Raw genomic sequence first — 13731 nt, 5'->3', positions numbered from 1 at the left:
ATATTAACTTTCACCCATTGAGCTTTGTCAAGTAATGGTTCAATTTTCTACTATATAGGTAGCCTTGTACTTCGCAATAGTGAGTACTTTGAGACATAATTTTCTTGATTTTCACCTCTCATAGTAAAAATAAAGGTTGCAACATACATAGAAGGAATGCTTGATAGCTCCTACAGATGGCAAGAGGATCTTCGTTTATTTAGAATTACCTCATATCTTCCATTAGTCTCAATTACTTCCGCTATAATATAATCACTGTTGTTGTAAATATTATAATCACCTAACTTAAGGTTATTGTCTCTTATATATTTCATTACAGTAGGAACTAAATTTCTCTTCCAGTGCGCAGCCATCCTCTTTCTAGCTTTCACCTTCACCATAATCTTTTGCCTCACAACATCCAATAAATCAAGAATTAGCCTATGTCTAGCCTTAAAAATTCCAGCATTGAATGACTACGAAAGGGTTTTCGTCATATAGGGGTACTTAGGTGTAATGCCAAATTGAGATCTATTCCATAAACCAGTATTTTTAGCACTAAGATACTTGAATGCCTCCAAGCTAGCCATGTTAATTTGATCCACAACATCATAATGCTAAACTTTTATGATGCCCTTGCGGCCTCCCATACCTTGATTTTAAGCCAGCGTCCCGATAACTTTGTTTGAAAGCTTTTGTACAGGTACTTCATATATTTTATATATTATGCTTAGGGTATACATATTGTACTACTTCTAGTCTTTTCTATGGTATGATGTAAGTAGTAGATCTTCAAGAGTTCCAATTGATTCTTTAAGTACTTCCAAAAACCAAGTCTAGCTATCACCATTTTTAGATTCTATTATATTAAAGGCAATTGGAAACAAACCATTATTTCCATCAAGTGTTGGAGTAGCCATCATCATATCCTTGAAATTTCTTTAAGTGACAACAATCTAGGCCTACAAAAAGCTTTAACCAGCTAAGAAGCTCATACTTTAGGCCCCCACAAAAATAAAGAAGTGGTGAAAGTAATACTTATCACCAACCACATCTAACTTCAGCTTTACTACACTATTTGGGTTTCTTCTCAAAAGCTCCTCCTTGAAATCCTCAATTCTCTTAAAAGAATCTGCCTAATTGCCATGAATCATGGACATGACAAGCTCTTTTCCTCGCCAAACTCTTTAACATGGAACTCAAGATGATGGAACTACAACAATCTCCTTCTTATTTTAATAGATGACAAGTTACCATTTTTCCTTAGCCAACCAATCACCTTGTCACATATCCGAAATTATGAGGCCTTCTTGTTGCTGCACTTGTTCACAGGTGAGCATGTATGAGGCTCCTTCAAATTTTAGACTTGCATATACAACCACAACAAGATATTAATACATGCAACATCATCGATAAGCTAATATAAATGATGGATGTTTGAACCATAATACCTGAAATGTATGACATCACATAATAGCAAAGTATGGAGCCTCCAATTACAAGCTTCATCTTTACAACTAATTGTTATTCTACTTGGCTCACTTTTGAGAACCTTACAACAAATTTAGTCAATTTAATATACCAACTTAGTGCTACCTCGAAAAATTTCTTTTGTTGAAAATGAGATAAACCTATATAAAAAATAAAGGAATTAAGCATGGTTTTTAGCCTACTTCAAATTTACGCCACCACTAACAGATTGAAGCAAAACATCAAGCTCTAAAGAGGACCTCCGCTCCTTGGTAGTTGATTGTGACCATGGATCAACAATCAATCAACCAAGAAGAGAGCAATAATGGGAGAGTCTCATACTCCGACAACAAGGAGAGATTTGGTGAAGAGAAGGAAGAGAGGAAATGGGGAGAAGGGCTGTTGACGGTGGAGAAGGGAGTTGAGGGATGGGAGATGCTAGACCCTACGAGGTGGGTGAGGGAAATAGAGGGTTTGAGAGAGATTAGGAAAAACAGTAATTTCAAAACAGGTAGAGAGGGAAACAGAGGCGCAAGTGGAAGAGAGCGATCAAGAAAGAGAGAGAGTTTTTGTCCTTGTTTCTTGGGCACCCCCACCTCTTGGCTATCTCAAAGTAAATTTCGACAGCAGCAGGTTAGCAGATGGCGCGACCGGAGGGGTTGGCTTTGTGATCAGAAACCACTGTGGTAGGATGCTGGCTGTAGGTAGGCGCCGGACACCTGGGCTTATTGGTTGTTGGGGCAGAGCTGCGGGCTGCCTGGGAGGGGTTATCCTACGCCAGGCAGGTGCTTGGTGTGGAGCGAGTGTACCTTGAGGGAGACTCAGCGGTGGTGATCGATTGGATCCAGGGGGCGGACAGGTATGGTGATGGTCATCCCCTTATCCGGGAGACACGCAGGATGGCTCAGTCGATGGGCGGCCTTCAGGCAGTTCATGTGTTTAGGGAGGCGAACAGAGCTACAGACTGGATCGTCTCCTATGTCGCCCGGCACTTCGGGGATTTTTTGTGGACATCCGGATCAGATGTTTCTTCTGCTTTGTTGTCTTTACTTTTCCGTGATCTAGATAGGTGTACTAATATTAGACTTATATGAATGAGTAGCCGTTTTAACTAAAAAAAAAAGAAAGAGAGAGAGAGAGAGAGAGAGAGAGAGAGAGAGAGAGAGAAGGGAGATGGATAGGTTGGTTTTTTTTAGACAAGTGAGACTTGTTATCTGCTTCATAGATAACATAATAATTTCATAATTCTAATTATTTTTTAATTTAAATAAATATAATTTTGACTAATGAGTTAACAGAACCATGATGGTGGGATATTCATACAAAAATAATATTTTATGAGGATATTTATACAAATCTCAATTTTATGAAGGTATTTATGCAAATTTGAGTTCTTAGGAGGGCATACATGTAAAGACATCTAAAACAATTTCTTTATAATATGGTGTGAGATAGCTTGAATTTCAAAGTAACTTTTATTGTAATACTAGTGTGTTCATTATCTTGATTTTGAGAAATTAGTATTGCTAAATTATATATATATATATATATATATATATATATATATATATATTGCTAAAGCGGATGATTCATATAGTTTGAGTATGGATACATCCAATAAAGTCAGAAAACAACAAGTTCTAGAGCACTCTAGGCAACTCCGCTCTCTAATCTACAGGATTATTTTAGATGTTCCATTAGTTGTTGGGACATGGAACTTAATTATCTTTGGTGCTCGATGAGTTATGGCATGGGAATTCAAAAAACTTTATTTTTTGAGCGAATCAAATTCTAATGGATCTTCGTTGTATTAAATATTATCATCATAACTCATTTAATCCAATATCTATGGGTGTAAGGGCCTGGTGTGCATTTTTTTTTCTTTTTTTCTTTTTGAATACGAATTACATTTTTTGCATATTATGCTGTAATATTTGAGGGCAATGTTGTTATTTAATTAGGGCAATGTTGTTATTTAATTGAAATAGTTACCTTTTAACCCATCTATACTTTAGTTAGAGTACTGAAGGAACCATGATAACAAGGGTATTGCTTAAAAAAAATCCAAATATCAGAGGTATGTTTATAAATGTCAAATTTTCATGAGTACATCTATTACGGACTGACATTAATTTTTAAACTATTTTTGTCAAATATAATTAGGTCACTGTTGACGTTGTTCTTTAATTGAGATAGTTAACTTTTACCCCATCCGCCCACCAACAACCATGCTCTATCTCTGATTTGACCGCCATGAGCATCATCCTTGCGAAAGTCACTAATGGTCATCCCTTAGTCCACTGTAACCCAATCCCTATTGGTGTTGTCTCCTTTCCTCGCTGTTTCTACCACTAGTGGCCCCATTGGAAGACGAAGGAAAGAAAGGAGGAGGAGGGTGGGGTTCTGCTGCCACCCAAGGCTAGGCAGCCTAATGAAATTCCTCAGACATTCCATTTGGGAGTTTTGGGGAGAAAAGAAAAAAAAAAAAAATTTTAATAAGAAGGAAAAAGAAAAGAAAGGAATAGAATAGACTTTTTTCTCCTCTTGTTTAGGAGTTTTAAGAGGAAAGAGAAAGTAAGTACTTTCTCTTATTTGAAAGTTTGGAGAGAAAAGAAAAAAAAATATACCTTTTTAATTTATCCTAGGATATATTTGTCCTTTTAATTTGATACTTCTTTAATTTAAGGGTAAAATAGGTATTATAAAAAAATTATTAAGTTCCAATTCTTTTTTCTCCAAATCCTCCCACTTATAGGAGGAAAGAAAAGAGAAAATTGGAATCCAAAATTTTTCCTTCTATTCCCTCCCAAATATCAAAATTTTTAACTTTCCTTTCCATTCCATTTCTTTCTCCTCAATTCCAAGTTTTCAAACAGAGCCAGGTAGAGACCATATGTAAAGGTAATGGGTGATTGATTCAAGGTAAAAGTAGTTATAAAAATAATTTAAAATAGAGAGCAATTTAGTCAATTCATTTATCTAAACTTTAAGTTTTCTACTCAACAATAATAAGATTAAAGCTGATCATTGGCTAGATACAGAAAATATCAAATTTTATATAGATCCGGTCCTAAGCCCTAGCAAAAATAAGTATAGTTTTAATCCACGGTCAATAATTAGCTTTACATAAGATAAAATACAAACACAAAATTCTTGCCAAAGAACAAGATAGGCCTCTATCAGGTCGAGCACTTACAAAATTGATATATAAATCTCATATCTTTGGAGACATAAGCTTAGCCATCCTTTGATAAAATATACTTTTCACAACTAATATGATAAAGGCCTGTAACATCATCCAAAACTTATTTTAATACAAGTAGAGATAGTTTAACTTTGTTTGAATTGGAGATATCTTTGTAGACCAATAACAGGCAATGATGGAGTTCAGCATTAGCTGATTAACTTTTTCATGCAAGATTTATATTAGTAAAAATGCTAAGTATGATCTGAATTCTTTGTGGAATACTTCATGCACCCTAGAGATCCAAAGCCGCTAGTTACCTTTTACCACAAAAAATAGCCGCTAGTCCACTTCATGGCGTTTGGATTTTTGTGGTGACAAAAGTGGGTTGGTGGAGGAAAGGGAGATTTATGTTTGTCGGCAATCCCTTCCAATCTTTCTACCCCAATCTACCAAGAATTTTTTTATCCAATTATCTTTAGTAAGATCACCTCCATGTTTCCCCTATCAAGCATCTTCTCTTCTTAATTTTTCTTCAATTTAAATATCAAAATAAAGTAATCATTCAGTAAAATCATTTAAATAAGGACCTTAAGTTTCCCTAACTTCTATAGTGGAGACAGCGACAGCGACAGAAGCATATCTATCCTAAGGGGAAGGGCTGGGTGCGTGAGAGAGAGAGAGAGGGAGAGAGAGAGAATGGATCTGCGGCTCCGATCGCACCAGGCCTTCTGCTTGGCAGTCCGGTCTGGGGACCTGGACGGCGTACGGCGGCTGGTGGAGGGCCCGGACGCCGGCGTTGAGGGGGCCGTGGCGGTGCTGATGGCCGCGCAGACGGAAGCCGGGGAGACGGCGCTGTACATCGCCGCGGAGAACAACTACGAGGAGCTCTTCCGCTATCTGCTCCGCCTCTGCGACTTCGAGACCGCTACTCTGAGGTCTCGCGTCGATCTCAACGCTTTCCACGTCGCCGCCAAGCAGGGCCACGCCGGTGAGCTTCTCTGCTCTGCGTCCACCACCACCAAGATCAAAACTAGGTTTTGTTGTCGATCTCCGTACTCTGATTTGGTTTTATTTGATGGGACGCAGTATTAGACTAGAAATCAAGTCAACTTGAAGTCTGATTGTCTTCGCTTTGAACAAAACAAAAACAAAAAAACATATTTTTGCTGAAAAATACAACAATATGAGACATTTCTGATTTATTTAACTTAAACAACCAAGATTTTTTTCTTCCTTGATAATTATGTTCTACTGACAGAATCAGTACTAAGCATAACTGGATTCAATTGATTGTCATTGAAAAAATTGAAAATTTTCCATAATTCAGAGATGACTTTTGTGCTTTTTCAGTCGAATTTCTAGTGAAAGTGAATATTCTGGGCTGATTAAATAATTTTCTTTTAAGGTTCAAGATTCGAACTTGTAACCTGCAATATTGTGGAGAAATAAGAGATGAAAAGAAACATTTTTCTGCTTGTTGCTAAAGGAAATGGTAATTGATAAATTGACACGTTGAACAAGAAAGACAAGAAATTAGTTTTCTGCTTTCTGGGTTGGTTTTCAGTTGAAGCGAAGATGTTGAGCTAATTGATGGCTGTTATTTTTTTATGGTAGTATATGTGGTTTTAGTAAACTCCAGATTCATCTGTTTACTGTTGCCTCAGAGTAGGCTCCGACATGTTCTGAATATTTCAGTACTGTATTGCTTACATGTGATTTATAAGGCATGAAAAATATAGCGGGAACATGCATCCATGACTTGAAAGTATTGAGATTTTGGAGATACAGAATGAATCTTAGCTCTGTAATCTGCATCTTGTTCATGCAGAAGTCACTTTAACCGTAATGTCAATTCTATGAGAACTTAACTAGGACGATTACTTCAGATAATAATTTTTGAGAATGGAAGTTTTTCGATGCTGTACCCTGTCCTTGGTGTTCTTCAAGCTTCTCAAAACATAAATACTTTCTTGGAAACACTTCCAGTAAGAAATTTGATAAGTAATTTTGAATGTTTTCAGACTGTGGAATGAACTTATCAGATGCCGTGATGCATGCTTAAGATTAGTTCATATAAAATTTGTTGCTTGAAGAAATGCTTAGTTTGTGGCCAGGACGTGAAATATCTGAACCAATTTGCATGTGTCATAGGGATCGTGAAAGAATTTTTGTGTGTGTGGCCTGCACTCTGCAAGTTGTGCGATTCATCAAACACTAGCCCTCTTTACTCGGCTGCTGTTAAGGATCATTTGGATGTGGTGAATGCTATTTTGGATGTAGATGACAGTGTGATAAGAGTTGTTAGGAAGAATGGGAAAACATCACTGCACACGGCTGCAAGAATTGGTTATCATCGGATCGTCAAAACCCTGATAGAGAGGGATCCAGGAATAGTTTCCATCATAGACAAGAAGGGCCAGACTGCACTTCATATGGCTGTAAAAGGTCGAAATCCTGATGCTGTGGAGGAACTGTTGCTTGCTGATATTTCAATACTTAATCTGCGAGACAAGAAAGGAAACACAGCATTGCATATAGCCACAAGAAAATGGCGGCCACAGGTATGATGATTTAAGGGGTTTGCACTTTGGAATTGATTTCATACATAATAAAATAGCATTTTTCTGATTTACTTTGATAATGTTGCTCGTATTGGTTGTATAGCACTGAAAGTTGCATGAACATTTGAATAATTTAGTTTTTTGTGTGAGAGCTTATTATTTGTCTCCTCAGGAGTGTTTTCTCAAAAAGATAATACTGCCAGTCCCTTATCCTTTATGCATTTTTTATGGTTTCAAGTTTCAGTGCAGCTAGCAAAACTTGTTAAAAAAAATTTAAGCATAAAGTTGAGCACAACAAATTGTCCTGACACCATTTGCTAACTTCACTGTCCAGAATGTTGCACTTTACTATTTTGCATATAGTGCTTACCTCAGAGCAAGATAAAAAATGTATAAGGACATCTTTGGATCATGCTAGTACTGTTTCAATTTTCAAAATTGCCTGCTGATTCTTGTTGCTCTTTGGTGTTTTGCTATTTGCCATGATTCACCTAATCTAAATTACACCAAATTTTCTTCTTTTACTTCTTCTTCTTTTACTTCTTCTTCTTCATGTTTATCATTGGTGTCTTGCTGTTTGACATGATTCACCTAATCTAAATTACACCAAATTTGATTTGGGATTATGAGAATATTATCTCGAATGAATTTGATTCACCTAATCTAAATTACACCAAATTTTCTTCTTTTACTTCTTCTTCTTCTTCTTCTTCATGTTTCTCATTGGTGTCTTGCTGTTTGACATGATTCACCTAACCTAAATTACACCAAATTTGATTTGGGATTATGAGAGTATTATATCGAATGAATTTGATTCACCTAATCTAAATTACACCAAATTTTCTTCTTCTTCTTCTTCTTCTTCTTCGTGTTTCTCATTGGTGTCTTGCTGTTTGACATGATTCACCTAATCTAAATTACACCAAATTTGATTTGGGATTATGAGAGTATTATCTCGAATGAATTTGAGTATGAGGAATTTTTATCACTGCACTATGCACAGCTAGTTGATGATATGACGCTCATTTTCTTTCCCTTCCTCAGATGGTCCGACTTCTATTAAGCTATGAATCTATTGAAATCAATGCGATTAACAATCAGAATGAAACTGCAATGGATTTGGCAGAAAAAATCCCGTATGGTGAATCTCAAATGGATATAACGGAAAGCCTAATAGAGGCTGGTGCCAAGCATGCGAGGAATGTTGGCCAGATTGATGAAACATCAGAGCTCAGGAGAACAGTGAGCGATATAAAGCACGATGTTTATTCACAACTCATTCAGAATGCTAAAACTAACAAACGGGTTACTGGGATTGCGAAGGAGCTGAAAAAATTGCACAGAGAAGCTGTTCAGAATACCATCAATTCAGTAACACTGGTAGCAGTATTAATCGCCTCCATTGCTTTCATGGCGATATTCAACTTGCCTGGTCAATATATTACACAAGGGAAAGATGCTGGCAAGGCCCAGATAGCTGAATATATGGGATTTCGTGTTTTCTGCCTTCTGAATGCCACTGCTCTTTTTATTTCCCTTGCTGTCGTCGTAGTTCAGATCACTTTGGTTGCATGGGCAACTGGTGCTCAAAAGCTGGTTGTCTCGGTTGTAAATAAACTCATGTGGGCTGCCTGTCTCAGCACTTGTGCTGCTTTTCTTTCATTAGCTTTTGTGGTTGTGGGAAATAAAGCTTCCTGGATGGCTATCACGATAACAGCAATTGGAGGGCCTATCATGGTTGGGACACTTCTGATTATGAGCTACTTCGTTCTTCGACAGCGGTTCAAGTTTGGTGAAGATTCTCAGAGGCGTATTAAGAGGGCAAGCGGCAGCAAATCCTTTTCCTGGTCTCTTTATTCAGCCTTTTCCGACCCAGATGCTTTGTCCGATCATGAGAAGAAGATATATGCTCTGTAACTTTTCCAGAGGAATGCATATAGGATGTAGAAAGAGCCAGCTTGCTACAGTGTGTGTAAATATCGTGGCAAGTCATATAATGGCAAGTCTGTTCATTGAACTATTGGTGCTATCTTGCTTGTTTGTACGGTCACGAGGAACATGATCCAGACACCACTCCTGGAAAAATATTAACAAGAATCAGATGCTTCTCTCTTCCACAGGTGCATTGAATCAAGTTGGTTCTCTTGGTAGTTGTAAACTTATTTGGTAGTTGAATTAAATTTTATTTGACCCGGACTGGGTGCTTGTGTTTTGATGCAAATCAGGTCATTTTCAAGATGGTATCTGCTTGCATCATCCCCATGTTTGAAATCTTTGGCAGATATCTATTGCGTGTTTTATAAAGGAGTAAACCACTGGTTATAGGTTAAAGTTTGTTTGATAATTCCACAAAATCGATAGTAGGAGTTGCATCAGTACGGTACCAATTTGGTATGGTATGATTTGTATCGTCTGCCAAGATAGGCTTCCAATATTTCGTTCTTACACTTGGTTATTGGTAAATGGTAATATTCAAAACAGGTTGGCATCGGACGGTACCGGATGATTTTACTTGGTTCGAGCGGTTGAAAATATGTTCGTCTCATATATTAAATCGAATCTTGATACCATACTCATGATGGTATTGGATGGAAGAGGTTAGTTTTATGAAAATGATGTTTGGGGAAGGCATGAATTATAAAAAATGATGTTTGGGGATGGTATGAATTGGTAAAGCACGACTTTTGTTCCCAATACAGCTATAGATGTCCTCCGTTTTCTTAGTCCATACGTAATCTTCTAAGCCAACCTCCAAACATTTCATATAATTAGTGATGACACCTTGATGGAAGCTTACCTAACCATATTGAATATTAACCACTAATTTTTTGTTTCTTGTAAGCCATGATTGTGGGAGAAGGAGACATGGTGCCAAAGAAAATGAGCCGCTTATCAGCAAGAGAAACTTCCACAGCGATCATGTTTTATCATCAAAAAGTCTTTTTTTCATAGAGAAAAATATCGCCTAGACACCCAGAGTCACCATCGCTATTTGACAATTATTGATATTTGTCTACGAAAGCTAAGTAAATCATTGCTAACTTCTCTAGTGAAATTTAGAGGACAATTGGTGATGTACCAAGACGTCATCTGACCCAATTATCTTGTTGAAAAAAATTTCCCCATTTTTTTTCTGGATTGAAATGTTCAACCCTTTTCTACTTAACTGAAGAATTTTATTTTACTTGATTTGGGAATAATTTATTCCATGGCAACCCATCAATTTTGGTCTCTCATCCAAAGTCCAAAACTTTGGTATTTTCAGCCTGGTAGGTTGGGTTAGATTGAAAAATTTATATTTATTTCTGTACCATCATAAAATACTGTTTTTACACAAATATTTTTAATATAACGTTGTTCTAATACCGTTAGTAAAAATCATATTTATTTTAATTAAAATAAAATAAAATTTTAAAATTATTTTTTTATTTTTCATCGCGATCATCTTATAAATATTATTTTTTTTGCACATCTATCTATTAAAAATATTTTATTTATTTTAATTTAAAATCATTAATTTTTTTAACGATATTAAGTGGCATGTATGCAAAAATAAGAATAAAAAATAGAATAACAAAACAAATATTTATGATATATATATATATATATATATATATATATATATACCGCAAAGAAAATGGAGGATTTTTAGTCGCTTGCCTAGCTGCCTTTCCGCCGGATCAACTCCTCCCCTCGCCGGCCCTCCCTGAAGAAAACTCCAATGGCCTCTCTCGCCCCAAGGACTGGCGATGCGGTCTTCGCCAACGTCGAACGCGTCGTAAGGAACCGACACCGAAACTCTAACCCTAATCATGTCGTCCCGTCCCCGATCCATTTCTCGATCTCTAACTTCCGTTTAATTCTGCGAGTAGAATGCAGAGCTCTTCACCCTCACGTATGGCGCCATCGTGCGGCAGCTCCTCACGGATCTGGAGGAGGTAGAGGAGGTCAACAAGCAGCTCGACCAGATGTAATTTTTCCTCCATTATCCCTCTTGCTTCGCTTCAGCTTATGTGTTTGCAGACCCAAAGATTGTGTCCTTTTGGAAGTGATTTCTTGATTTGAAGTTGGTATATCGATCAGCTTTTAATTTTGAATGTTATTGTACATGCTGTGAAGAAAAAGGAAACTGGTTTTGTTACTTTAGGGACTCGATTCAGAAAAGGATGCGTGTTTTGTGCTAATTTCAGTTGGAAGGAGGAATTGGTAAGGGTTACTTGGTTTTGATTTGGGGATTTCGGTCTTTTCTAGGTTTGATTTTGCTCTTGTTGGATTTATTTTACGGTTATGGTGCTTGCATTGCAATAAAATGGAAATTCATGCATCAAATGCAAAAGATATGCAAGTTAACCTCTAAAACACTGGGCCAGTAGAAGATGTAAAATGGGTCTGACCGCTTGTTGTGGAGGTATTTTGATAAGTTTCTCAATTTCTCTTTCATTCATCATCCTCATGCTCAACTACTAAGTTGACTAGGATAAATAGTTAAATTGCTGCTATAACACTGAACATCCATCATCTTTCATTAGAGTCGTGTGGAAGAAAACATTTTATTATAGTTTGAGCAATGCTACTTGGAGACTCCATTTTTAAGCTATCTTGGAGTGTCAACACTTTTGGACACTTGTACGTGACATAACATGATATGACACGGTTAGAGACACCAAATTGAAGTGTCCTACTGATGTCAGCAAGAGGAAACCCACACAGCACTTTTTTTTTTTGGAGTGCCATGTGGGGTACTCGTAATTTTAAGTGTTGGACACCATAATAAAGTGTCCTTATGGTTTTAATATAATAAAATTGAGGGTTTATGGACACTTTAAGTGAAGTGTTGTTATGTTATTATTCAATATAAAGTTATCAAGATTGTGCTGAGACTTTCATCAAAGTGTTATCATATATGTAACATAAAATTATTACAATTGTGTAAACACTTTTTGTAAATCATCTTTTAGTTATATATATCATGGTTGATAATCAGTTTAAGCATTGAAAAAGTCTGAAGTATCTTTAAATAAACCTAGTGAATAAATTAAATAAGTTGCAAACAATGACTATTCCATTAATTTGTTTGTTATATAACATCTGTAGCTTTTCTACATATATACATGTATACATACATACGTATGTTGTGCCAAGTGCCTGGGTAATGTACATACATGAATGTATGCATGCATGTATGTAACATGAGATGGTCTTTTCTCCTCTCGAAAGGAGAAGATATCTACTTTTCTTAACCTTAAATAAATAATAGGACATTCCAATTAAAGATCCATACTATTGATCATGATCTATACTACTAAAACTGTCTAGCAATCAAAAATCATTTGTTTTGGAAGTCTATAACCTATGCATCATATGGACACAAAAATGGATGTTTTTCATTGTGCTATTGTGCTAAAGTATATGATATATCATTAAATTGATAATCCATCTTGTTGATTATGATTTAAATATTTTAAAACATATATGAATTGAAAATCATTTTCTCTAAATTAAACTTAAATTTTACAAGTTTTTAGGAGCTTTGGAAGCATAATAAATTAACAATATTTGGTTCTAAAGAGAATTAAAAAGGGCTATTATCTAGTTATGGTCCCAGCAATCTGGGATCTTGGGAGGGACGTGCTGGGGATAGATCTAACTTTTGTTTTTTTTTTTTGCACAAAGTGGCTTCCTCAGGATTTGAACCCTAGACATTGCCTTTGTTAGCCCAAATCTTTTACATTGCACCAAGCAATGGCCCTTTGGTTCCAGAGAGAATTAAAAGAAAAATAAAATTTCTCAGATATGTTTGCTATCCTAGAACTCAAATCTCATGAACATTTGTATTGTTATTTGTTAGGCTGCCATCAAATATTAAACAGATATGTTACACTCCAAACTTGATTGTTCGATATTTTATTTTGAAAAATAATGATTTGATTCTTTCAGTAAGAAAACCTTCAAGGTAACATGTACGAAATCCTTAAACAATATATATATATATATATATATATATATATATATATATATATATATATATATATATTTCGAGATGATGTCTAATTTGTTTATTTATTTCACTAGGCTGGATGGGTATTTTTAACTTTTTTTTTTGTTCGGAATTGCTGAAATTAAAGAAGCCACAGAACTACTGAAATTACTTAAATCAAAAATTATTTTGCCATGCTGGTAAGGTAACCAGAATTCATTTTACAATGCTGTATAGGAATTTTCCTCTTGCAAAGCATGTAAGGTTTAAAATGCTGGCAATGTTTATGGATCATTGATGCTTTTAATAGTTCTTGCTCCACTGTCATTGTTTTTAAAACTTTTAAGTTTTATCGGGTATTCGATAGTGGGGATGCCTAGTACTTAGATTCTAGGTGGGTTGTCAGAAATAAAGAAACTAAATATTCAATATTTTACATGGAAATAATACCTAAAAGAGATCATTATTGAGAGATAAAGAGAGGGTAATTATTCAAATACTGAAAGTAATAAAATATTTGTCTCAATAATTCCATCTCCATACATTTTCTCCTTTTC

The 13731-nt window shown here is 35.9% G+C and overlaps 1 protein-coding gene and 1 long non-coding RNA gene across 2 annotated transcripts; both read left to right on the top strand.

Annotated features, from left to right (window-relative positions):
* The first annotated feature begins 5261 nt into the window (after window positions 1-5261).
* On the top strand, window positions 5262-9501 carry LOC103724145 (ankyrin repeat-containing protein At2g01680). Its single transcript, XM_008815311.4, has 3 exons — window positions 5262-5624; window positions 6788-7197; window positions 8242-9501. The coding sequence occupies exons 1-3, from the start codon at window positions 5333-5335 to the stop codon at window positions 9112-9114; spliced, it is 1575 nt and encodes a 524-aa protein (XP_008813533.1). The 5' UTR covers window positions 5262-5332; the 3' UTR covers window positions 9115-9501.
* A 1334-nt stretch (window positions 9502-10835) lies between these two features.
* LOC103724146 lies at window positions 10836-11452 on the top strand. The gene is made up of 2 exons (XR_606769.4): window positions 10836-10975; window positions 11070-11452. It is a non-coding gene; the product is annotated as an uncharacterized LOC103724146 (long non-coding RNA).
* The last annotated feature ends 2279 nt before the right edge of the window (window positions 11453-13731 follow it).

This window comes from Phoenix dactylifera, chromosome 8 (assembly GCF_009389715.1).
Source record: "Phoenix dactylifera cultivar Barhee BC4 chromosome 8, palm_55x_up_171113_PBpolish2nd_filt_p, whole genome shotgun sequence".
In the NCBI taxonomy this organism is placed as follows: domain Eukaryota; kingdom Viridiplantae; phylum Streptophyta; class Magnoliopsida; order Arecales; family Arecaceae; genus Phoenix; species Phoenix dactylifera.
This window is presented reverse-complemented; position numbering and strand designations above follow the sequence as displayed.